Source organism: Ranitomeya variabilis, chromosome 1, assembly GCF_051348905.1.
Source record: "Ranitomeya variabilis isolate aRanVar5 chromosome 1, aRanVar5.hap1, whole genome shotgun sequence".
Classification (NCBI taxonomy): Eukaryota; Metazoa; Chordata; class Amphibia; order Anura; family Dendrobatidae; genus Ranitomeya; species Ranitomeya variabilis.
In genome coordinates this window covers 209,021,582-209,049,068 of record NC_135232.1, presented here as the reverse complement: position 1 = coordinate 209,049,068, position 27,487 = coordinate 209,021,582, and the positions used below count along the sequence as shown (strand labels likewise).

Below are 27,487 nucleotides of genomic sequence, written 5' to 3'. Positions count from 1 at the left end.
CTGTCAATCAGCTGTTTGAATGGGTCGTAGAACTTTTCGAATGCTGTAGCCTCCTTATTATCCAGTTTATCTCTATGTGGTCTACACAGTACTGGCCATGCTAAGTGTAGCAGCACAACTCCATTACCTTCAATGAATCACTGCAATACTCAACACAGCTGATACTTTGTAAGGGAACACAAGTAAATGGAACAGAAGAGGCTGCAGCACTTGCCAAGTTCTGATAAATGGGACTCCTACAAATTGGATAGTGGCTTATCCTAAGATTCTAAAACTGGAAGGCCCCTTGAAGTCAAAATTTAGTGGTCAATCCAAAGACACAAAACTTAATTTAAGAATTCTACTCCCCCAATTTCTGACTTCAATCCATTTTACAGTGAGCCTGTTGGCAGAAAAAGGTGGCCGCAAGCTACTGTAAGAGGAGAGAGATGCCACTGTCCGTAATTAAGACATATTAGACAGTTTCATTAAATCAGATTTATAAAAACTTAGACTGACAAACACACATTAACCTGTGGGCTCCTGGCTGATTTTTATAAATCACAGACGTACAAAAGAAATAAGGTTTCAGATAGTTGAGAATTTGTTCTTGATAGGATGCAAGAGCCATGCTAGGATTTTTTCTGCCCACAAAACTAGGAAACATACTATACATCCAAAGTAATGGAGAAAAGGAACTGTCTCAGTTATACATTTATATAAAAAAAAATATATAGCAGCAAATAAATAAGCTTTGTGGTTACTACATCAGTAATAAATAAATATGTACCACGGCTGCTGAACACATAGAACGATGTAGTGGATAAAGGAAAAATGAAGTAAAATACAACTCCATACAGGCAGGATGAAGATTGAGAATTATCCCTGGTAGCAATGAGAGAACCATGTTCTGCTACAAGAGCAGAGTTCTCCAGTACATAGCGGGTAGTGCAATGGGACGCATATGCTCACTCAGCTTTCCCATAGGTGTACAGAGGTAATCTGAGAAAAGTGATATTTTCTGTGGCTTGTCTTGCCCTAGGTACCTTATGCCACAAGTAATGAATGTATGTAGTAAGGATATGATGGGAAACATAGATATCATAGCATGCTGAATAGTATATGTAGTATATGTATGCAGGTTCTCTATACTCACACACGGAGTTCTAGTTTACATTTCTACGCTGTGAGCAGCGCACGGAGAAGCTAAAACATGGATATGAACGTTATAAAATGTATTGTTGTAACTTATCCTATTTAACAGTGTTCGATCGTTCTGGACTCTGAAAGGAAACGGGTCAGCACTTGCATGTGCATTCAGTACATAAAATAACTATAAATAAAAAAAAAAAAAAAAAAAAAAAAAAAAATTTGAAAAAGTTTCCAAAATCCAACTCATGGCTCCAGTTGCGGGACGTCGGGCTGTTTAGGTGAACTCTGCGCAGTGAAGTCAGTATCTTCAGGATATTGAAGCTGCAGTTCTTTATTTAATACATAGTGATCTCCTGAAAAGTCAGAGAAGTAATGGCCGATATCAGGGTGCTGAATTGGTCCTGGATCTGGATGTGGCTCAAGATTTTCTGTGGAGGAGAAGACAATAGAGGATTTAGGAACTCATGAGTATTGGCACATGTACCATTTATGCAATATGAAATAAGGGTACAAGGCTGAGACATTGCATATTTCATGTAAATGTCACAAAAGTGTTGTAACAATTACTAAGTAGTATGGAAGAACAAACCAGAAAAATAGCTAAAATTACTAATATTTAAATCAGGTAAACCTACCTACCTACCCTACGTGGCTGATCAATACTCACCCTGTGCAACATAACTGCAAGATCCGTCTTCAAGCAGGATGCTGTAAAATGGCTGGTTCGCTCCTTGAGGGAGGTGATGGACACTCAAGTTTTCTATCCAGTCTGGTGGCATCATGCACACAGGATCCCAGCCAAAGATTACACCACTATAGCCATACCTATATGTCAGATTGGGAAAACAAAGAGAGCACAACCTCAGTGAAATGTGAGCACGACATTACCCAATATCATTTACCTTCTTGTACAATCTGCCAACACAATTCAAATGTACGGAACAGGTTTCCGGTAGCAGAAAGTGAGTGAATTTAACGGAAAACTGTGTATAGTGCATCAGGATATAGATATGCCGTACTGATTTTAGCTTACAAACTAAATAATCTCAAATATTGACCTAAATACTGCTGTGCGAAACTGGCCTTTTCAAGGAGCCAGATTTGGGAAACTGAATACTTTTAGACTCCATTTGAACTACAAAATAATAACATTTACAAATATACCATGGAACAAGTAATGGTTTCCCATTCTAAAAAAAAAAAAAAAAAAAAAAAATATTCCAGAAGGCATGCTGCCCCAATAAATCCAGGTCGCCTTCTTACCATTTAAGGCCTTGAGGCCTTGACTATAGGCAATATTCTTACTTTTTGTTTTATATATTGGCACATCGCGCATACTATCTCTTACATACACAATTCACAAATACAGCTTTGCTTTTTATATGTAACAATGACTTAAAAGCTTCACTGAATGACCCACGTGTGTGCGAGATCCTACAGGTCCATCTCATATAACTTACAAGTCTCAGTGTTTTCCCATATTATTTTACTCGTTACGCAAAATTTCAAAAATAGAAAAACAAAATCCTACTGCATATCTGCAAACTGTGTAATTGTTTATCATTTGTTTTCATGACATACAACTTTGGTATTATATATTTTTTTTAAATACAAAGGTTTAAAATATAAACACAAAAATTGGATATTAGGGTATGTTTCCACTGTCAGGATGGCCGGCGGTATCGCCGCAGCGGCGAAGCCGCTCGGCGCTAAGCCCCGCCCCCTTTCTGGGACGCGATCATGCCGGATGTGTTAACTCTTCACATCCGGTATGATCGCTCTCTCCCATAGCGCCCTGTGATATGCCTTGCGGGGACGCTGCGTCCCCGCAAGGTGTACGGACATGCTGCGATCTGAAAAGACGCGCAGCATGTCCGGAGTCGCAGGGCCGCCGCGTGCGGGTTTCCACGCATAGTGGAGACGGGATTTCATAAAATCCCCTCCACTATGCTGGAACATCTGGACGCTGCTTGTTTGACGCTGCAGCTCTGCGCAGCGTCAAACAAGCAGCGTTTCCTGACCGTGGAAACATACCCTTAGTGATGAGAGAGTATACTTGTTGCTTGGGTTTTCCCGAGCACGCTCGGGTGGTCCCTGAGTATTTGTAACTGCTCGGAGATTTAGTTTTCGTTGCTTCAGCTGCACGATTTACAGCTGATAGACAGCTCGAATACATGTGGGGATTCCCCAACAGCCAGGCAACCCCCACATGTACTTATGCTGGCTAGCAGCCGTAAATCATGCAGCTGCGTCAACAAAAACAAAATCTCCGAGCAGTTACAAATACTTGGAGACCACCCGAGCATGCTCGGGAAAACCCGAGCAACGAGTACATTTACTCATCGCTATTGGATATTACTTTTGCATTACCTGCATGCTCGGGCTAGCATGTAGAATATTACATTACAACAAATTCCTACCTTTTGTGCCTCACAAGAAGTCCTACAGGATAGCACACTTCCTTCTCGCTGGATCGGAGCTTCACGTGGGGCCCACTGTCCTCCTTGCGTCTCTCTATATGCTCCAAGGTATGCTGGACTAGATATGCTACAGCACCATGCTGTGAAGGGTCCAAAGCTTGAATATTCTGCAGAATATCTAGTACCTGAAAAGTGAAAGCATAACATCAAAATGGTAATAAAATGTTACACTTGGTAACGCCCTCTAAATGGCTTTAATTTCCTTTCTAATCAAATCTTTTAGTGATCGTGCCGCCATCATCATCCTTCTGATGATCTTGTCCATACTTCTTCCTCGATTCGGTGTGACATGACATTGTACACCTTTACCTAGGGCAGGCATGTTAGCACTGCAGTTCTTAAGGGGAATATCTTCCTAATAGATTACATTTAGATCCATTTCTACTTGTATACAAGTATGTATTAAAAAGTTATAAGACCGGACAGATCTACCTTTTCAGGCCAAATCCCCAAATGGAAGTATAATCTTGCTTGTAGCAGTAAGTGCTGCACACTGTCTGGATACATGGCCAGGTAGAGATCCAGAGACACTCTCAGCAGCATAAAGCTGCGATCTTTACTTTCCCTACAAGATATAAAATGTAAATTAGGATGTGACTGCACAGTCTGTGGTCGCCAAAATGCAATGGGGAGCGTTTCTGTGCTCTCGGACTCATTGGAAAATTTAAAACATGACATGGCCTCATTCAAGAACAGTTTAGCCAACTTCGAGAACTTCAAAAGAAAGAATAACTTGAAAATCTGAGGGATCCCGGAGTCGGTACAAGCCTCTCAATTGGGTCATTATGTCTCCTCCATGATCTCCCATATGTTTCCTGATGTTCAGCGAAAAAATCTGGTTGAAAAGTCATTCAGGATATGCAAACCATCCTCTCTACCGTCAGATACACCTGCAGATGTCATTGTTTCATTTTACCCCAACTGGTTAAGAAACTCACTGCTTGGCATTGCTAGGGAACCAAGGTTCCTCTCTTCCCCATACAGCCATCTAACCTTTTATAACGACCTGTGTAAAGACCCCTTACAAAGGTGGAAATTGTTTCAACAATCTACTTACAGGCTTCAACAGGCAGGCATACCGTATTACTGGTACCAACACTCTAATTTGAGTGTGAAATTTGCATCAAAATGGTATACCTTTTCTTCTCCAGCAGGGGAGGCGAACTTCTTGAAACATGCGGGTATAACTTTACCTGGAGCCTCGCCTGGTCCCATTTCCAAACTCAAACCAAATTTTCGTTAAAGTTCTTAGTAAACATTTTTCTTTCTTTTCATCCCCATATATTCCACATTATAGCCTGTGACTGAACCGAACTTGTCCTCCCGACAAAGTCTAAGGGTCATCTGGAGGTGACCCGGACTAGACAGGCCATCATATACCCTCTACACTCATGTCAAATAATAATTTAAAATTTCAATAAAATGTTTGGAAAAAGAAAACGGCTTAATGAGAAGAAAAAAAAAAAATCTAAAGTGCCAGAATTACAGTTTTTTTTACCACTTAAAAAAAAAAAAAGAAAAAAAATTACATGTTTTGTATCTGCGTACTTGTGCTGACCTGGAGAATTATATTGATAGATCAGTTTTACTGAGAAGGTAAATAAATAAAAAAAATTGTGAAATCGCCCTTTTTTGCTATTTCAATGCACTTGGAATTTGCTTTCCTGCTTTCCACTGCATCACGTGATAAAAGAATAATGTAATTCAAAAGTACAACTACTTCTGCAAAAAACAAGCCTCATACAGCTATGTGGAAAAATAAAAAAAAGTTATGTCTTTGAAAAAGTGAAGGAAAAAGTTTAACCCCTTAAGGACCAGGGGTATTTACGTTTTTTTTTTTTTTTGCTCCCCTTATTCCCATGGCCACAACTTTTTTATTTTTTGGTCAAAATGACCATGTGAGGGCTTGTTTTTTGCTGGACGAGTTTTACTTTTGAACGACACAATTGATTTTACCATGTCATGTACTCGAAAATGAGAAAAAAATTCCAAGTGTGGTGAAATTGCAAAAAAAGTGCAATCCCACACTTGTTTTTTGTATGGCTTTTTTTGCTAGCTTCACTAAATGCTAAAAGTGACCTGCCATTGTGATTCATTACGAGTTCAGAGACACCTAACATGTCTAGGTTCTTTTTTATCTAAGTGGTAAAACAATTCCAAACTTTGTTAAAACAAAAGCCCTTTTTCTGATACCCGTAGGGTCTCCATTTTTCGTGATCTGGCGTCGGGTGAGGGCTTATTTTTTGCATGTCGAGCTGATGTTTTTAATTATACCAGTTTGGCACAGATACAATCATTTGATCGCCCATTATTGCATTTCAATGCGATGTCACAGCGACCCAAAAAAATTAATTTTGTCGTTTTGACTTTTTTTTTCTTGCTACGCCATTTAACGATCACGTTAATTCTTTTTTTATGGATAGATCGGGTGATTCTGAACGCGGCAATGCCAAATGTTTGTATGTTTGATTTTTTTTAATTGTTTTATTTTGAATGGGGAGAAAGGGGGGTGATTCGAATTTTTTTGTATTAGATCACCTGTATGTAGAAGAATTACACACTTGCTATGAGCGCCGACCACCGGGTCCGGCCGTGACAACCATAGAAGTCTTCAGGAGACCTCTGGTTGTCATGCCAACCTGTCGGCAACCTGATGTCATGTGACATGGGCGCCGATGGGAGGAGGTAATGACCCACTTCCTGCATGTTCATGTTAAATGCTGCTGTCAGAGTTTGACAGCGGCATTTAACATGTTAACAGCCACGGGTGGATCGCAATTCTACCCTCGGCTGTTAGGGGCACATGTTAGCTGATCAGATCAGCTGTCATGTGCTGGAAATGGTGCGGGCTCCGGTAATGAGCCCGCACCAAACGAGGGGTGGCACTATAGGGTTAAACAAAAAAAATATAGTTCTTACCGATAACGGTATTTCTCTGAGCCCATGACGGCACCACGGAGAGAGGGGATCCGCCCACCAAGGACAGGAAACCTACGGATAAAAAAGGCGGTACCACTCTCCTGCATCAGTTTGTTTACATAGAGAATGATGGGAGACTACTAAGGCATTTGTAAATTTTAACTGTTTAGCCTAGTAAGATACCGCGTGATTTTAACTAAAAGTAGACTATAAATAGACTATGGCACTCTTGAAATGTGCACACCCATAAGTGAAGGGAGGGAATGTACGGGTGCCGTCATGGGCTCAGAGAAATACCGTTATCGGTAAGAACTATATTTTTCTCTGATCGCCCATGACGGCACCACGGAGAGAATTGCATAGATAGTACATTCAGGGAGGGACCACTGCTTCCAGAACCCTTTTACCGAAGGTAAGATCTGAGGAAGAGATTAGGTCCAATCTATAGTGCCTATAGAATGTGGATGGTGAGGACCAGGTAGCAGCTCTACATATCTGGTCTATAGAAGCTCCGGCCTTCTCCGCCCAGGAAGTCGCCACTGCCCTTGTCGAGTGAGCCTTAACCTCCCCGGGAATGGACATCCCACTTGCCGAGGATGAAAGACTGATGGCGTCCGTGATCCATCTTGCTATGGTGGCCTTAGAAGCTTTTTTCCCCTTCCGGGGACCCTGGAAACACACAGAGAGGAATCCTCCCTACTCTCTCTAGTGGCTTCTAGGTAGTGTAGGAGACACCTTCTTACATCCAGAGTATGTAATGTTTGTTCCTCCTTATTTGTAGGGTTGGGACAGAAGGAGGGGAGAGATATCTCTTGAGACCTGTGAAATTTCGAAGCCACTTTCGGGAGATATGCTGGGTCTGTTTTTAAAATGACCCTATCCTCTAAAATTTGTGTGTAAGGGGGATTAACTGAGAGAGCCTGTAAGTCGCTAACCCTACGGGCAGAAGTGAGGGCGACTAACAGAGCGGTTTTGAGAGACAAGTTTTTTATTGAAGTTTTGTGTAATGGTTCAAATGGTGGACTAGTCAGGGCTTTAAGGACCAAGTTTAAGTCCCATTGTGGAACCACTTTCACTGGCAGAGGCCTCGATCTTCCTGCTGCTCTGATGAATCTAGAGACCCACCTATTTGAAGCTAAGTCAAAATTGAATAATGCTCCCAATGCCGCCACGTGAACTTTTAGGGTACTGGTGGCTAAACCCATCTCCAAACCTTTTTGTAGGAACTCTAATATGGAATTAAGGGGAATCTCCTTCCCTATTTTTGCACCTGAAAGAAGACAAAAACTTTTTCCATATTTTGCCGTACTGTCTTGTTGTAACCGGCTTCCTACTTTTTAACAGAGTTGAGATTACACCCGAAGAAAACCCCCTGTTTTCTAATATCTTCCTCTCAAGAGCCAAGCTGTCAAGTGCAAGTTCTTGACTCGCGGATGACAGACTGGGCCCTGCGATAATAGATCCTGGAGGTCTGGTAATACCCACGGGTCGGATATTGACATCTTCCTCATCCATGAGAACCAAGGTCTCTTCGGCCAGAACGAGGCAATTAAGATGACCAGTGCCCCGTCCTCCCGAATCTTCCTCAGCACTGCTGGAATCAGAATGAGAGGAGGAAAGGCATAGACCAGATGGTGACCCCAAGAAATCAGGAAAGCGTCCACAGCTACTGGGTTCCCCAAGGGAGATAGGGAGCAGAAGGAGGCTACTTTTTTGTTTAAATGGCTCGCGAAGAGATCTATTTTGGGAACCCCCCATTTTTGTGTGATCTGAGTAAATATCACTGGATTTAGTTCCCATTCCCCCTGTTTTTGGCTGGAACGACTTAGAAAGTCTGCCTTGTAATTGTCTACACCCTTTATGTGTAGGCTTGTCAGGGATAGAAGGTTGCTCTCGGCTATTTGAAGGATTGAGCTGGTCACTTCCATTAGATTTTTGGAACGGGTACCCCCCTGATGATTTAGGTAGGATACTACTACTTGATTGTCCGACATCACCCTTACATGGTGAGATTGAAGGACTCCCAAAAATTCCTGAAGGGCAAATTTCACTGCCAGGAGTTCCTTCATATTGGAGGAATTGTTTGCAAGGGACGGAGACCAAATGCCCTGGGCTACTAGGTCGCCCAGATGAGCCCCCCACCCTGAGGGGCTTGCGTCCGTAGTTAGGACCTTCGAGATCGGGATTACCCATGGGACTCCCTGGGAAAGATTTTCCTGCAATGTCCACCAAGTCAGGGAGTGATTGGTGCGAGGAGACAATGTTAACCGCCCGTCTAAATGTTCTCCTAGAAGGTTTTGCTCTGACAGTAGTTGCCATTGGAGATCTCTTGAATGTAGTTGGGCCCACTGGACCGCCGGGATGCAAGAGGTCATAGAGCCTAATAGGGCCATGCCCTGACGGAGTGTTATGGAAGGAAGAGATTGTACTCTTAACGTTAAACTTTTTATCTTTTGTATTTTGTTCTCTGGGAGCCGACATTCCATTTGTTTGGAGTCTAGAGTGAGACCTAGGTACTCCTGAACCTGAGAAGGCACCAGTCTGGATTTTTCTAGGTTTATTAGCCAACCTAGATCTTTTAGAGAATGAATCACTAGGTCTAGTTGACTCTTGCAATGCTGCGGGGAGGAGCCTATCACCAGGAAGTCGTCCAGATATGGTACGATCAGGGTATTTTCTTCCCTGAGGTGCGCCATTACCTCCGCAACCAACTTTGTAAAAACCCTCGGGGCGATTGCTAAGCCAAATGGTAGAGCTGAGAACTGGAAGTGACTTAGGACTCCCTGGATGTGGACTGCCAGTCTGAGGAATTTTTGGTGGTCCTTGTGTATTGGGACGTGATAATATGCATCCTTTAGGTCCAGGACCACCATGAAGCATTGAGGAAATAGCATCTTGATAGATGATTTTACTGTTTCCATCTTGAATGCTTGAACCTCTAGGTAGTTGTTTAGGTTTTTCAAATTGATAATGGTCCTGAAGGAACCATCTGGTTTCTTCCTCAGGAAAAGAGGGGAATAGTACCCTTGCCCTCTTTCCTGAGGGGGGACTTCCAGGAGTACTCCTTTTTTTACTAACCCGACAACCTCGTTTTCTAGCGTCAACTGCTCTTCTGCCGAGGATCTTGTGGGTGTTATCTTGAAAGAGGGACGGGGGTACCTCTTGAATGTTAATCTCAGTCCCGACTCTATGATGTTTAGTATCCATCGACTTGAGGTAATCTTTTCCCAGGCTGGGAGAAAGAGAGATAATCTCCCCCCCACCTGGGGCGAACCTTCATTGTGAAGGTTTTTTGTTGTCATTGAGGTTTTTATTAAAGATAAACCCCTTATTTTTGTTCTTTTTATCTTCCCATTTCCCCTGGTTTTTCCCCGTGTTCCTACGGAAAAACCTCTTGTTCCGAAAGGGCTTCCTATAAGAGGGGAGACCCAGAGGGGGGAAGGATTTTTTCTTGTCCCCCGCTTTTTCCAAGATATCATCTAGGGTGGAACCAAACAGAAATTCTCCTTCACAGGGGATATTACACAGTTTTGTTTTCGTTTGTAGGTCGCCTGGCCAATTCTTAAGCCAGAGGGCGCGCCTGGCCGCATTAGCAAACCCTGCTGCTCTGGCGGATAGCCTGATAGAGTCGGCCGAGGCATCAGCTAGGAAAGCCGCGGCCCCTCTCATTACAGGTAATGTGTCCAGCATTGAGTCCCGGGAAGTTTTCCCCTTTAATTGACCCTCTAGTTGGTTCAGCCAAATCATCAGGGAGCGTGAAGTACATGCTGCCGCTACTGCCGGCTTCAGGCCTCCTCCCGCTGCCTCCCAGGCACCTTTGAGAAAGGAGTCTGCCTTTTTGTCCATAGGGTCTTTTAGGACCCCCATGTCCTCGAACGGGAGGGAAAATTTTTTTGAGGCTTTAGCGATCGCTACATCTAATTTGGGGGCCTTCTCCCAAAAGGAGCAGGATTCCTCCTCGAAGGGGTATTTTCTTTTAGGCGTTAAAAGAGCCTTTTTCATAGGCTTCTTCCATTCTTTCTTAATTAAGGCTGCTATTGCTTCGTTAAGAGGGAAAGCTCTTCTCTTTTTTTGTTCCAGGCCCCCAAACATTATGTCTTGTACCGATTTTTTAGGGTGGGAGTCTACCAGACCCATGGTACTTCTCACGGCTTTTATGAGGCCATCAGTATCCTCTAGAGGGAAACAGTTATGTCCCCCCGAGGAAGAAGTAGATGATGAAGATGAGGTGGAGGAGTTGAAGGACACTGAACCCTCACTATCGCTTCCTGATTTTGAGACGGGAGATGGGGACCGGAGTCTGGTTTTTCTCCTTTTTTTCCCCACTTTTTAGTGATCTGAAGGTGTCCTCTACTTGTTCCTTAATCAGGCTCTTAAGGTCTGTTGCAAACCCAGGAAGGTTTTCGGATAAAGTTTGCTGAATGCAAGTATTGCATAGTCTCTTATCCCATGTAGATGGAAGATCCTCTCTACAGATGGCGCAACTTTTGTGCTTAGTTTTACATACGCTTTTCCTCCCCTACAAGAGACAAATAACAATCTTATTGTCTCTGACATTCACGAAGATCCACTTACCACCTCCAGGACCCATAAATACCGGTTGGGGATTGTCTGCCTCTGGCTTCTTCCCCGACGCCGTACTGGACTCCTCCTTACTGTGCTGGGACCTTTGGCGTTCTTTGCTGGTGTCCTGGTGCCCTTTCTGCTGTCGCCTTTTTTGCTGCTGCTGCTGCGGCGATGCTACAGGTGGAGGTGACTCGGGCTGAGGTGATGTCGGGTCGCTCATACTGCTGCTGGTCTGCGGATGCTGAGCTGACGCTGCGGCACTATTACTCATGAGGCTCTTTGCTTATTACTGCAAAGCCACTGGGAGGATGTGGATTCCTATATTTAAACTCTCCCGACGCTTCTTGCGCAGTCCACGGAGAGGAGCGCCGAACGCCGTGTCTATGCATTAGCTCGGCGCCCACCGCCGGCGCCTGCGCAGATCGCGCCTAGCGCCCGAGCGGCGCCCCTCAGCGCCTGCGCAGACCGCGCCCAGCTCCCGAGCGGCGCCCCGTCCGCGCCTGCGCAGACCGCGCCGCTCGAGCGATAATCCATCGGCGCCTCGCGAGACCAGTTTAGATCCCAGGCATGCGCCGAGCTTTCAAGATGGCGCCCGGGAAGCAGCTATGGCGCTGCTGACCGGCGCCCCCGGTCCTATGCAGCCCTTGTAGCACGTTACTCTGCACGCCCGATGGCGGTGCAGCGTGCAGACTCATGCTTGTTTTAGGGAGGGTCGCGCTGCACCTCCCGCAACCACAGAGGGACCCCCCTGGATGTTGCCGCTGCTGCATCTTACCTGGGGAGGTGACCGCGACTCCTTGTCACCTCCCCCGCACACCCTGTCGCCCCTGGCTCCCAGCGGTGGCGCTTCGGGTCACCACCCTAGCCGAGGCAGAGGGACCCCAGCTGCCCGAATCGGACCGGTTGGCCCCGGAATTCCAACGTCGAACTGGTAAGTCCGTAGGTCTCCCATCAAGGACAGGAAACCAACTGATGCAGGAGAGTGGTACCGCCTTTTTTATCCGTAGGTTTCCTGTCCTTGGTGGGCGGATCCCCTCTCTCCGTGGTGCCGTCATGGGCGATCAGAGAAAATGGGGTGAAGACGGTAAAGGAGTTCACTGTGCATATAGCATTGATGACATATCCTCATATTGTTATTGTCTGACACCCAGCATCCCCATCCGATTAGCTGCTTCCAGCTTCACCAGTGGCCAGTTGCAAACACAGAATGCACTGTAGTTGCATGTTGGAGTGCCACGCCATGTGTAGAAGCTGCTGCCGAGTGCTGAAGAACTACTCCCATTCATAAAGAAGAGCCCCCTGAGATGATCAGTGAGTGTCAGACCACACTGATTTAAGGGTAGGTGGTCAAAGTCATATGCCAGAGAATCACTACAAGCTTGTGACATTTTTTTTTATCTGTCTGAACCTGTATTCTACATACATACCTTATTGTGGAATGTTACCTAGTGGAAACCAGAAAATATGTTCCTGGTTCGGCTAAAGGGGTTGTTCCACTACTATTATATTCTTTTAGAAACAGGACAATGGTGATCACACACACATACCAAAACAAAACCTCCTGAACCTGCACCATTCATCTGCTAGTCTCCTTGATTTCTTCTCCGGCAGGACTGCTGTATTAATTGGATGCACACTTGTTGTATTCTGTAAAAGCTGGGAGAGCTAGGAGGCCATTTTGTCTTACTAATATGAAACCTCAATGCAGTAGCCAATGAATAACCACTGATTGGCTGCAGATCTCATGTAACGTCCTTGGGTGGCAGAAGCAGCAAGGAGACTAGCAGGGAATTCTGCCAATGATGTAGGGTGGCAGAAGCAGCAAGGAGACTAGCAGAGAATTCTGCCAATGATGTAGATGATGGCAGGAGTTCGGTAGCGGAGCATCTGTTTTTATTTATTTATTTTTTTTAGGACCACATGGACCCATTTGCAAAATATAAAAATAAAATATACAACCCCTTTAAGGCTATATGCACACGTTGCAGATTTCCTGCAGAACTTCAGCGTTTTTTTCCCGCGCAGAAACGCTGCAGATCTGCAAGTGATTTACAGTACAATGTAAATCAATGGCAAAAAAAAAAAATGCTGTGCTAATGGTGCGGAAAAATCTGCACGGAAAACGCAGCAGATTCAAAAAAGGAGCATGTCACTTCTTTTGTGCAGATCTGCAGCGTTTCTGCACCCATTCCATAATAGAAATCCGCAGGGGTAAAAATGCATGAAATCTGCACAGAATCTGCAGTAAAACCACACAAAATCCGCAAGAAAAACGCATCCAATCTGCACCTGCGTTTTGTGCCAAAAGATGCAGAATCCGCACAAAAAATTCCAGAGGCAAATCTGCAACGTTTGCACATACCCTAAAAGGAATATGTAATCTGTGATAGATGTATTGCTTATAGTTTTCAGCATTTTTTCCCCTCATATCACGATAAGAATTAAAATCTAAACAAGTAATGTAACTTTCACACAGGCCACTGAAATCATTTTAGAATCTTACTTACCGTATATACTCGAGTATAAACCGACCCGAGTATAAGCCGACCCCCCTAATTTTGCCACAAAAAAACTGGGAAAACTTAATGACTCGAGTATAAGCCTAGGGTAGAAAATGCAGCAGCTACCGGTAAATGTCAAAAGTAAAAATAGATACCAATAAAAGTAAAATTAATTGAGACATCAGTAGGTTAAGTGTTTTTGAATATTGAATCAGGAGCCCCATATAATGCTCCATAAAGTTTATGATGGGCCCCATAAGATGCTCCATATTAAAATATGCCCCATATAATCCTGCATAAAGGTTAATAATGGCCCCATAAGATGCTCCATAGACACATTTGCCCCATATAGTGCTCCACAAAATGTTGATTATGGCCCCATAAGATGTTCCATACAGACACTTGCCCCATACAGTGCTGCACAAACGTTAATTGTGGCCCCATAAGATGCTCCATACAGACACTTGCCCCATTTGCTGTGATAAAAAAAAAATAAAATAAATAAAAATCAATCGCATACTCACCTTTCATCACTCAGTCCCCCGGCACTTGCAATATTCACATTTCCTCGTTCCAGTGCCGCTCCATCTTCAGCGTCTTCTGCACTGACGTTCAGGCAGAGGGCGCGAACTAACCCACGTCACCGCGCCCTCTGACCTGAGTGTCACTGCAGAAGATGCTGAAGACGGAGTCGCGCCTTAACGAGGAGAGGTGAATATCGCGCAGCGCTCCCCCACCCCATTATTACTCACCTGCTCCTGGCACGGTCTCTGCATGTCCCTGGTTCCCCAGCGCCGCAGCTTCTTCCTGTATTGAGTGGTCACCGTTACCACTCATTACAGTAATGAATATGTGGCTCCACCCCTATGGGAGGTGGAGCCACATATTCATTACTGTAATGAGCGGTACCATGTGACCGCTCAGTACAGAAAGAAGCTTCGGCGCTGGGGAACCAGGGACCACGCCAGGAGCAGGTGAGTATAATTAGACAGCCCCCACTCCCCCTCCCCTGCTGACCCCTGGGTATGACTCGAGTATAAACCGAGAGGGGGACTTTCAGCCCCCAAAAATGGGCTGAAAATCTCAGCTTATACTCGAGTATATACGGTACTGTCCTTTCAGGAATAGGGATGATCAGACCCATGGATGTGCGGGTCCATCAGGCTTGGCCAAACCTTTTTTTTTTTTTTATAAAAAGTTCAGCTAGGGTACCAGAACTTGATCCCGAACCCAGACCCATTTCAAATGAATCGGGGATCTGAACAATCGGCGGTTCCCACGTTGTCATCTTTGTAACAGTATGGGAAACAGCGGCTCTGACCATCGGTCACAGCTGCTGGGTATCGCAGTTCCCACACTATCACACAGGGGTGAAAAGGTTACCGCCGTTCAGGCATCGGCTGATGACTACTAATCTCATTATTGTAAGCCTGGTCTCACTGATAGCAGAGAGAGCAGGTGACACTGATGAGAGTATTCACCACCTAGCGCCTGTGCACAGTAAGAAAAAGCTCAGTGAGATATAAATAATTAGTGCAGTGCATGTGCAGCTTACTGTGCATGTATTTAGCTAATAAAAAAAACTAAAAAGAATAAAAATGGCGTGTGGTCCCACTTATTTTTAATAACCAGCTGATGAAAGCTTACAGCTGGGATCTGGTATTATTATTCCTGGAAGAGGGTAATAAATATGGAGCTGTGTGGCTATTCATATCAGCTCACAGCTGTCTGACTAGGCTTTAGTGGTTATTAAAAAGTGAGGACCCCGCTAAAAAAAAGTGCCCCCCCCCATTAATAACCAGCAAAGTCTAAACAGACAGCTGTGGGTTGATGTTAATAGGCATGGAAGGGACCATGGATATTGCCTCCATCCCGACATCAAGCCCAGGGTTTTGTAAAAGGAGAGGAGTTTATCAGACACCCCCATTACTAAACCTATAGGCAAAAGTAATAAAAAACACACACAGAAAAGTCCTTTTTACCGACCCTCTTTTACCCATTTATTACCTTTAAAAAAAATCAAATAATTCTAAAGAGGTTTGCCGTAAATCCATCCCACGACGATTCCCAACTCTGCTACATCCAAATGGTGTGTTGAACAGTGACATGAGTAATGTGACCGCTCAGCACGCCAGTTGGTACAGACTGACAGTAGCGCATTGGGGGGGGGGGGGGGGGGGTGCCCCTTTATTTTTGATAACCAGCCATGATAAGTCAAACAACTGAGGGCTGCAAACAAAAAAGTTCCAGCAACAGACACCCAAAATTAGGTTATGGATTGGACATTAAAAACTTCATTTTATTACAATGCCTTTAACCCCTTCATGACCGTGGGATTTTCCGTTTTTCCGTATTCGTTTTTCACTCCCCTCCTTCCCAGAGCCATAACTTTTTTATTTTTCCGTCAATTTGGCCATGTGAGGGCTTATTTTTTGCGGGACGAGTTGTACTTTTGAACGACATCATTGGTTTTACCATCTCGTGTACTAGAAAACGGGAAAAAAATTCCAAGTGCGGTGAAATTGCAAAAAAAGTGCAATCCCACACTTGTTTTTTGCTTGGCTTTTTTGCTGGGTTCACTAAATGCTAAAACTGACCTGCCATTATGATTCTCCAGGTCATTATGAGTTCATAGACACCTAACATGACTAGGTTATTTTTTACCTAAGTGGTGAAAAAAATTCCAAACTTTGCTAAAAAAAAATAAAAATTTGCGCCATTTTCCGATACTCGTAGCGTCGCCATTTTTCATGATCTGGGGTCGGTTGGTGCAGATACGTTCTTTTGATCGCCCGTTATTGCATTTTAATGCAATGTCACGGTGACCAAAAAAACGTAATTCTGGCGTTTCGGATTTTTTTCTCATTACGCCGTTTAGCGATCAGTTTAATGCTTTTTTTTTTTATTGATAGATCGGGCGACTCTGAACGCGGCGATACCAAATATGTGTAGGTTTGATTTTTTTTTTAATTTATTTATTTTGATTGGGGCGAAAGGGGGGCGATTTAAACTTTTATGTTTTTTTTATTTTTTTCACATTTTTTTTAACTTTTTTTTTTTTTACTTTTGCCATGCTTCAATAGCCCCCATGGGAGGCTAGAAGCAGGCACAACTCGATCGCCTCTGGTACATAACAGCGATCATCAGATCGCTGCTATGCAGCAGAAAATCAGGTGTGCTGTGAGCGCCGACCACAGGGTGGCGCTCACAGCTACCGGCGATCAGTAACCATAGAGGTCTCAAGGACCTCTATGGTTACAATACTGAAGCATCGCCGACCCCCGATCATGTGACGGGGGTCGGCGATGACGTAATTTCCGGCCGCCCGGCCGGATGCGGTAGTTAAATGCCGCTGTCTGCGTTTGACAGTGGCATTTAACTAGTTAATAGCGGCGGGTGAATCGTGATTTCACCCGCCGCTATTGCGGGCACATGTCAGCTGTTCAAAACAGCTGACATGTCCCGGCTTTGATGCGGGCTCACCGCGGAGCCCTGCATCAAAGCAGGCGACCTGACGTCGGACGTACTATCCCGTCCGACGTCAGGAAGGGGTTAAAAACATGCTGTTAAAATAGTGAGTGATGAATTACGCGTTTCGAACAAAAATGTTCTGAATTATGACCATAATTTTGGATGTCTGTTGCTGGAACTTTTTTGTTTGAAAACCACAACCGCTTTTTCCGAGCACCATCCTGGAGTCCACACCCAAAGCCAGAGAAATTCATCTAATGGTGAGCTGAACAACTTTTTTTCTTCTTCTTCTAAACTGAGGGCTGCAGTCCGCAGCTATTTTACCTGCACTTGTAATCAAAAATAGAGGGGACCGCACATCTTTTTTTTTTTTTTAAAACATGGTTCGCCGGCCAATCACAGCCATGCCAATACTTGAAATGGCTGTGATGGATCAGGAAGTATCCACACAGGAAAAGCTTGTTGATTGGTTGCGCTGTAGTCTTTCATCCTTTGTTAAGGCTGCCAAACCTGAACAGTAACACAGACTTCCGTGAGAATCCTTGTTCAGGGTCAGTGCACGGATTCTATGTGTCTGGTACGGACCCTGAATTTTATCATTCGCGTTCACCCATCTCTATTCAAGCTCTCTGGAATGCACTTCCCCAGACGATCAGGCTGATACCTAGCCCCGACTTATTCAAGCTCGCTTTTAAAACCCATCTCTTCAAACAAGCCTACCACATCAACTACTCAGTAAACTAACTTTGCCCTGTTCCCTCCTTCCAAATATTACTCTGAATCTGCACCCTACTATTCATCTGTCTCCACACCCTCCATGCACACGATAACTGCACTTGATACTTGACTATTGCACTTAAACACACGGGCTGATGACCGGATTAGCCTCCCGAGGAAGCGACAATCGCGAAACGTACGTCGGGGCTTTCCTCTGGGACACCTTACATAGGACTTCGCACATATGGGTAAGCTCAGTCCGGGGCTTTTTGCTTAGGCACAGTGTTACTTTCTTCGGGCAGTTGCAATATGGGCGGGTGTTGGTTGCTGTGTGATTTCTCCTGCATTGGAGGACTCGGGTCACCGACCATAGATTAGCATTCCTCCCTTACCATGAGTCACGTTTCCTATATTTGCATAATACTGCTCTTTTTATATGCAATTTTATGCCATGCGGCTCCATGATTGTACCCCTCTACTTTTGTATATGTGCGTACTCCCCTGCTGGTGTTCTCAGTAGTCATATACCACATCCTCACATATTTGTTGTTCTTAGTCTTTTTGTACCATGTTAATAAAATTCTGTAGTTTGCATATTATATTGCCTATTTTGTGTATTTGTTTTTCTTGGGGCATTACGCTCTTTCTAGTTTATTAAATATATGATGACCGGATTATGCAGCTTTTATATGAAAATCCCTATTTATTATAATTGCCAGACCTGAAATAACAAGCACTTTTCACCCATTGTGTCCCCCCCATTTCCTTGTAGATTGTAAGCTTGCGAGCAGGGACCTCACTCCTAATGTCACTGTTTAAATTGTCTTAACTTGCATTGAATTTATTGTCTGTACGTGTCCCCGCTTAATTGTAAAGTGCTGCAGAATATGTTGGCGCTATATAAATAAAAATTATTATTATTATATTATTATTCAAGAGTTTTCAGCAGGGTCACAATCATCAAAGGCAGAATTCAAATAGCAATTAACACCTCTATACACAATGGATAACACAGGTCCCATTATTTATAACAGGTGATGTCACAGATGACCCTGCTCCCCCCTCCAGTAACAATGACCTTTGCACAGGTTCATTAGACGATTCAATACAAAAAAGATAGAATAACTTGGACCCTATTGTTGCTAATGTACACGAGGATTTCCTGAAATAACCAAGTACGAGTCTAGAACTGCCCCAGAAGCCAGTGTGAAAAGTACAAGATTATTTCTTTTTAAAATTGTGATGTGAGAAAAAAGCCTTTTAAAACACAAAACCTAATTTAAATTCTAGGTCACTTTTGATGAAACGCTCCATTTTTTTTTTAAATTGCTGCTGGCGTCCTTCATTAAATATTGTTTTGGGATGGTTATAAATTACTTCCATTCGATCCTGAGCTATATGCTGCACTCATTTTCCAATTCCTAGTCTCTCACTGCACTCCCATGTCACCGGTTGGCAGACATTCTCACTCCACGTATGACAGCAGCAGATGAAACTCCATTGTGCTGCCATGATAAGTAGGTGGGATTCTGCAACTAGCAGCATGGACAAAGCTCTGCATTCTACAGATGAGCGTACTAATATCTATACAGCTTGCCATGCACTTATTTGTGTTCTTACCTCTTCCCAAGGTTGAGAAGGTTCCCCACCATCCGCTGCAGAACTTCCTTAGTGTTGACGGCTGCATAGAATTCCTCTGTAACGTGCCGCCCAATCATGTATTCACATTCCTTCGCAGTAAGACTTTTCCCATAACCGAATGCATCAATATACACGTAATCGGTGATGTCAGAAGCGCTGCAAAATAACAGATTGGAAAAGTCAGGTTAATTTAAGTCCCCCAAAAATGTGAAAAGACAAAAATTACGAAGAATGCTTTTTCTTCTTTCCTCTATATTAATACAGTAAAGAAAATCTGAAAAATTAGAGTTTAAGATAGCTTGCAACCCGGTTCATCGTCATTCAAGACAGTTATTGCTTACCCCTGTCCACCTTGGCACCAGCGGAGCATGAAGTGATGAGGAAAATTTACTGGCTCCAAACACACTCCTAAACGTTCAGCCAGAGTAAGATATAACACAGAAAGACTGATGGGAATACCTGTCCTAGTGATCAGAACCTAGAAAACAAATAGAAGAGAGAGGCCGAGACAACAGAAGGTTACAGACTATGCGGAAACCAATGTAGTTACTAATTACATTCCTTTACCCAGCAGATAGGGTTCAATAACCGCTTATGTCTGAAGTAATGGCACTATTAGCAATGTACACATCATCCTACCATGAACAGCGCTATCCTAAGAATATTGGACTAAACACCCTTCTTAAAAGTTTATTGTGTATATTCACTAGCATTGTACTGGATTTTGTGAAAATCCGCTGCTTATGTACCATCGCGTGAACTCCATACATGCGGATGTTTCTGGTCGACACTCCAGGTGATAGTGGTAGGACGGATATGCCAACAATATAGGAAACACCATGGCACTCGTTACTTGCAGTGAAGAAAATTTGATTTAGTGATCGGTCAGCAGGTCAACACTTTATAGGATGTTCCTGTCCAAATGTCTGATTAGAGAAAACAGATATCATAAAAGGGTGCCCCCCACTACAGATCCCTCTCTGGGTGCCAAGAGTTATAAGAAGGAGTACTACGTAAAACTACATGCCCGCTGTATGTCAGATTGAACCACTGGAGGTGAAATGCTTCTACATAATATGAAGCTATATTTTTATACTGATGACAATTAAGAGTAGAATAAATTGTAAAATGATATAAAAATGCATCAGTCTAAAGAAAAACAATTGTTACAGAACAAGAGAATGAGTAATTAGTGGTGCAGAGCTACTCACAATCCTACCTGATGCATATATGAGTTCAGAGGGTTATAAAAGTCAGCCACATTGCCTTTAAATTTCATCTCCGTAAAGAGCACATGATTCAAAGCATCCAGAGCCTGTCCTTGTAAGTCAAGATCCTCAATGTGGGAGGATTCACCTGCAGTAACAGTAATGCAAAGTTACAATTAAGACATAAAAAAGCTTCATGTATCAGAGGAGCATGACATGGCTTATAAGCCTCTTCACATTGGCATGCCACTCTCCACAAGGAGAAACATTACACTTAGATCCCATGGTAAAGCATACAAACAGAACAGTCAAAGATGGAATACTAGGAGGAATTACAACATACCGTATATACTCGTGTATAAGCCGAGATTTTCAGCACATTTGTTAGTGCTGAAAATGCCCCCCTCGGCTTATACACGAGTCATTGTCAGAAAGCCGGCGGGGGGAGGGGGAGCAGTGGCAGGAGCTGGTGGGTGTGGCACAGTGACAGTTGCATTAAAAGAAAGAAAAAAATGCAGCAACACTTCAAAATCCAGTGATTGAAAAAAACCTTAGTCCTTTATTTCAAGCATATTGCATGGACAAGGTAATGCAAGCAGGTACAGGGCAGATGGTACAGGCAGAGAAACAGGACGACGGCCGTTTCGCGTTATACACGCTTCCACGGGTCCAGATAGACAAAACAGTATGTAATTTCCTTTTAACCAACACACGTATCGATATTTGCATATCATTAAGCAGCACCTGTGTCGATCATTGCATAAACTGAAAAGTGAAAAAAAGGGCTTATAAAACAAAAAACAGTTCGATAAAAACTATTCATACGAAATGACAAAACATATTAAAAATAAAAACATATTACGTTGACAGCAGAATTTAACCAGTACCAACCAAACAGATTCTATAAAAAGCATGAAAAGTCTAATCTTTCACTTAATCCAAGCGGACCTTGCGCATTAGTGCGAAGGATCCATTTAGCCTCCTGTCTTAGAAGGATTCTATTGTGGTCCCCTCCGCTGGGTGGCAACTTAACAACTTCCTAGCCTGCAAAATGCAGGCAGCAGGGGCTCGAATCATATTTTTCTTGGATGTGCTTTATTAATCTGGGTGAGCCTTTGCCTGTAGAGACTGAATGAAAATGTTCTCTAAATCTTACAAAAACAGAATGTATGGTTTTTCCTATGTAGTAAAATGAACATGGACAGAAAATAATATACACAATATATATATTTGGTTTTACAGGTAATGGTGCTTTCACACTAGCGTCATACGACGCACGTCGCAATGCGTCGTTTTTGAGAAAAAACGCATCCTGCTAAATTGCTTGCAGGATGCGTTTTTTCTCCATACACTTGCATTAGCAACGCATTGCGACGGATTGCCACACGTTGCATCCGTCGGCACAAAAAAAGTTCCATGTAACGTTTTTTGTGCGTCGTGTCCGCCATTTCCGACCGCGCATGCGCGGCCGGAACTCCGCCCCCTCCTCCCCGGACATCACAATGGGGCAGCAGATGCATTGTAAAACTGCATCCGCATTCTTCACAGTGACAGTTGCAGCCGCTGGCTTCAAGAAGACATCATACTCATCCTCCTCGCACCGTTGCTGCATCTCCGTCCCGGCAGCTCTTCCCTTGTGCTGAGCGGTTACGTGGTACCGCTCATTAAGGTAATGAATATGCACGTGTCTCCAGCGCATATTCATTACCTTAATGAGGGGTACCATGTGACTGCTGAGCACAGGAAAAGCTGCCGATGCCGGGACAACGGAGATGCAGCGACGGCGCGAGGAGGGTGAGTAGGATGGGAGGGAGCAGAGCCGTGCAGGCGGGACCGGGGGGAGCAGAGCCGTGCGGGCGGGACCGGGGGGGGGGGGGGGGGGGTTAGGGCAGAGCCGTGCGGGCGGGACCGGGGGGGAGCAGGGCCGTGCGGGCGGGACCGGGGGGGGGGGGGGAGCAGGGCCGTGCGGGCGGGACCGGGGGGGGGGGGGGGGAGCAGGGCCGTGCGGGCGGGACCGGGGGGGGGGGGGGGGGAGCAGGGCCGTGCAGGACCGGGGGGGGAGCAGAGCCGTGCGGGACCGGGGGGGGAGCAGAGACGCGCGGGACTGAGGGGAGCAGAGCCATGCAGGACCTGGGGAGCAGAGCCATGCATACAACAGGGGGAGCCACGCATAGCAGGACAGGGATGAGGGGACAATGCATACTCTGCACATACTCTAATCAATAAGCTTACCCAATTTTCCGTGGCAAAAGTAGGTGCCTCGGCTTATACTCGGGGCGGCTTATACTCGAGCATATACAGTAATTAAGACCCCTTCATTTACAATACGATCCAATACTTCCCACATCAAAAGGGCTTACACAAATAAGTATATTTTCAACGGACACTGTAACTGGCTACAATTTCTAAGCACTTTGTATTATTGGGTTATAGATATTCCTACAAACCTGACTGCTGGGACAGACTTGGATGTCTGCTGTTTTTTGCGCTCAAGTAAACTTTCACTCTTCTTGAAATACTTTCAATTTCTGCTTGAATGTTTTCAATGCTGACATCGTCTAGGGGATTACAATACTGATCGATAAGAACTGCCCCTGGAAGAAGATAAAACACAGGAGCTTAGGCATATCTAGTGTACTCAGAGATCTGAAGACCAATGGTGCTATATAAATAAACAATAATAATAATAATAATAATAATAATAATAAAAAAGACCAGCATACATACATATAGGCCCCAAGTCATATCCACTGGCTTTCTCTGCCAGTCTTAGGCTGGTTTCACACTTGCGTTTGGCTGGCCTGCGTATGGCTGTGTACATCCTCCCTTAAGATATGCCTACTTCCGCATGCGTCCTGTGTACCTATCTTTAACATTGGGTACGCAGGGACATGCACTGTATGCGGATGCGTCCGCATGTGGAGCTTTGACGTGCCAGTCGACCGCACGAGAACGCAAAAAGTTAAAGTCAAAACGTCGCATGCGGATGCATCCGCATACAACGCAGGTCCCTGCGTACCCAATGTTAAAGATAGGTACACAGGACGAAAGCGGAAGTAGGTGGAGCGTAGGTGGAGCTTAAGGGAGGATATAGGCAGCCATACGCAGACTAGCCAAATGAAAGTGTGAAACCAGCCTTAACCCCTTACCAACATCTGCAGTACATGTACGGCGCACGTCGGTAGCGCGACCCATACCCAGTAGGTAATAACTGTGTTAAAGCTAGGACCGGCCTCTAGGTGGAGCAGAGCCTCACCCGCGACTGCTAATCTGCTATATTCTGCTGTCAAAATTCATTAACAGCCCGCCGTTAAAGGAGCGCATCATTCTATCGCAGGGCGCCATTGGGTTGCTTTGAAAGCTGGGGTTTTATTGAAGACCTCTGTGCCGGTCATTATGGAGCTCCGTTGATATCCAGTCTGTAGACGGGCATCATAGGGGGCTGTATATAGCACAAGTGATCAGACGATTACAGGCTCAAGTCCTCCAATTAAAAACCGTAAACAGGAAAAAAAAATGCAAAATTGGGATTTTTTTGGTCACCGCAATACAGAAAAAAATGCTGTAGAAGAGATCACAATGTCATGTATATCCCAAAATGGTAAAAAATAATAATAATATATATATATTTTTTCCACCTTCTTCAAAATTTCTGATTTTCACACTCCTACCACTACACTAAAAAATCTGGACAAGCTTGGTATTACCATAATCTTCCAGATGAGAATCATACAGCCAGGTGATTTTGTTACCACACAATGTGCACCCTAAAAAACAATGTCAGAATTGCGCTTTTTTTTTTTTTTTCCCCTTGCAACTTCACAAAAAACACAACACATTTTTGTTCTTGGATGAAGGGAAGAAAAAAAATTAAGATAAAAAAACGGAAATTGGCTGAGTCAGGAAGGGGTTAATAAAGGGAGCTCTGAAGTAAGGTACACTTGCTAGTTTGGTGCCTCTATCAGAAAACACTTCTGCCTGAGGCTGGCGGATATTCCTGCAGTAATTTGCACCAGTTTCGAGCCATAAATTATGAGGAGTTTGTTGGGCAGGCGTCGTCACACCCCAGCCAAATTCCCCTACTGAAGTAAAAATGTCAACAGTCGAAAAACTTCGGAGATGATTAAACATCTTAAGGAGTGTGATGCTAGTAATATGAACAAAATTCATTGTTGCATCGGGGCCATAATGTATAAGTTTACGGGTATTTTCGGCACAAAGAATACTCCAGGACAAACCTTCCATGATGTCTTGCAGCTCCACAGGCCTCTGGAGAAAGCTCTTTAATTTGCAGATCGTTGCCTCTTGGCGCATAAAATAAAGGATTTTCTTTGCACAATACTTTTGGGTCAAACATTTCCTAAAGACAGAAATCTAGAAACTCAGGATGTAAAATACAGGAAATCTTACATCTAGCAGCAGCACATCTAGACCATGCTGTATTGGTGGGTTCACTTACACCGGTAAAAATATACATTCTGGTTAAAATGTGCCACTGAAAATGGCCATGTAAGAGCGGAAGAAGCAGAGGAGACAGAGCGGGAGCCCTGACTGGGGGGCACTGGATCTATTCTTCGAATAAAGTCCTTCCAGAATAATAAAAAGATCAATGTGACAACCACTATGAGCAATGATTATTCAGGGCTCAATCTGTTTCCCGCCCGTACTCTGCGCCTTTATATATTATTTTCAGTTGTTTAGAACATGTAAAAGTGTAAGGATATCATGATCTCAAACTGATTAGATGAATTAGTATTCACATGCAAGGCCTATTATTGGAAAAGTGCAATCTTCATCCCAAGTATCAGTTATCACAGTGGTCATTAACTTGTCTATCTGAAGTACTGGTTAATTTGAAGGGACCCGGTCACCAAGTTCTCCCAATATAAAATACTGCCACCACCATTACCACGTCTTACAGTAATCTAGGAAGATGTATACGAGTTCCCAACCTCCTCTGCATAGCTGCCATAACACCTATTATCCACCGTGCGGTGCAGTCCGGTCCGATGGGCATCTCTGGTCTTGATCCGGTGCATTCCTCCTGCCCAGCTCCATGTGCATGACACATCCTACATCAATCACACAGTGTCTTCCAATCACAGGCGTATTTTGCCCTCAGCAGGGCAGAGCAAAGTACATTAATGCCCAGGGAGAAGGCACAGAGCGCCAATGATCTGAAAGTATAGCCAGCGCATGGGCACTACAGTAACTTGCAGGAGCACGTTTGTGGAACACCGTATGAATAATATCAGATGCATCATCCACATAAAGCAAGAAGGAGGACGGCATTTGTGCTCAAACAAGAAGCGCCAGAACAAGACCAGAAATGCTCATCGGATTAGACTGCGCCATATGGGGGCATTATAAAAAAACAATTTTGGGCTATGCAGAGGGTGCTGGGGACACACATATACCTTCCTTGAATACTGTGAAAGCAGTAAAGGTGATGGCCATAGCTTATACAAGGAAACCCTACTGTCAGGTTCCCTTTAAAGTAGTCATCTGCTACCATGACTCATTTACTGTTTTTACCACTAATGCTCAAGGATAATAACCCTGGAGATCTCGATATACCTTGCCTGCATTTTTCATGTTTTATACCATTCTGCTTTGCTTCCTATGCCCTGGCATCAGCTCTGCCTTCACAGCCACCACTTCCTCTCCAGAATCCTCACCTCCTTTCTAACTACATTCTCCATCATTCCTTGACCATATAAATACAAATCTCACAGTAACCATCATCAGTCAAAATGTATACCAAGCTACACAGGAAAAGACAACTGCTAAACATAGCACAAATATACAGTCTTACCCACTCTCAGCTTTGAGGATTGACAACAGCTCATCTTCGATGAAATGTACGGGGTAACCTGACGTGTCGAGGTCATTAAAGCCTTCACACGGCATTCGCTAGATGAAGAGAACACAAGTACACCAGTATAAGCCGCGGTTTATTATTTTATTCTAGTTGCCGATTTCTGTTATTTTATCTTAAATATGAACTGTAAATTCAACATTTTTTTGCATAAATCAATAGAACAGGCATATATAAGAAACATTGTGATAGATCTTATCAGAGAAATTTACTCCTTTCACCACTTATGATCCATTTCTTTCCAATCCCTTGAACTCACTGATTTATTTGGACACAGCAGCGCAACTCCCTTGGGATTGCCAGCACAGTGAGGAGTCAGGTTACACATCCTATTACCCTCTATAGGGAGCGAAAGGAGGGGAAAAGAGTGAGCAGCAGAGTGAGGAAACAGGCAGAGCGAGACAGTACGGCCGAGGTCACACTTGCAAGTTCAATGCGAGAAACTCGCACCTCAATACCAGATTGCCTCCGGCACTCGGGAACTGAGCGGTCATCTGCATAGAAATACATGCAGCCGCAAACTCCGGTCCCGAGTGCCGGCGTCAGTGCCGGGTATTGATGCGAGTTTCTCGCATTGAACTCGCAAGTGTGACCCCGGCCTAAAATTGAGCATACCTCATCCAAGAGCTGGATTCACATCCACAGCTCAGTTCTGAGGTTTATTGCCCTCCATGCGGATGATACCTCTGTCTGTGAGATAACTAAAGAATGGAGCATAGAAATTCCTCTGTATGGGAACATCAAAGTAGCTATTCACCTCCCGCCAGCTCAGAGTCAATTACAAATTCAGGCTACACTCACACATCCGTATGAATTTTTTATCTGTGAAAAACTGACCATTTCGACATGTAGTTGGCATCCATTTGTTTTTCATCTATTTTTAAAAAGGGAAACCAGGTTTGCCACCCAATCTGAGTTGCATAATGTAGAGACAGAGACCCTGATCCCCACAATGTGTCACTTACTGGGCTGCTT

At 44.1% G+C, this 27,487-nt stretch overlaps 1 protein-coding gene across 2 annotated transcripts in view; it reads right to left on the bottom strand.

Annotated features, from left to right (window-relative positions):
- Positions 1–465: 465 nt before the first annotated feature.
- Positions 466–27,487, bottom strand: part of FBXO21 (F-box protein 21) — a 41,941-nt gene continuing 14,919 nt past the window's right edge. The window contains exons 3-12 of one of the 2 annotated variants that reach the window (XM_077292329.1): positions 26,450–26,547; positions 24,873–24,994; positions 23,082–23,228; positions 20,646–20,782; positions 19,768–19,904; positions 19,406–19,582; positions 4,044–4,176; positions 3,552–3,736; positions 1,799–1,956; positions 466–1,559 (exon numbers count right to left, since the gene is read on the bottom strand). In XM_077292329.1, coding sequence (XP_077148444.1) covers positions 1,375–1,559; positions 1,799–1,956; positions 3,552–3,736; positions 4,044–4,176; positions 19,406–19,582; positions 19,768–19,904; positions 20,646–20,782; positions 23,082–23,228; positions 24,873–24,994; positions 26,450–26,547 — 1,479 coding nt within the window. In that variant the 3' untranslated portion in view covers positions 466–1,374. The remainder of the gene's footprint in view (positions 1,560–1,798; positions 1,957–3,551; positions 3,737–4,043; positions 4,177–19,405; positions 19,583–19,767; positions 19,905–20,645; positions 20,783–23,081; positions 23,229–24,872; positions 24,995–26,449; positions 26,548–27,487) is intronic. The other variant, XM_077292324.1, reaches the window with a different exon arrangement.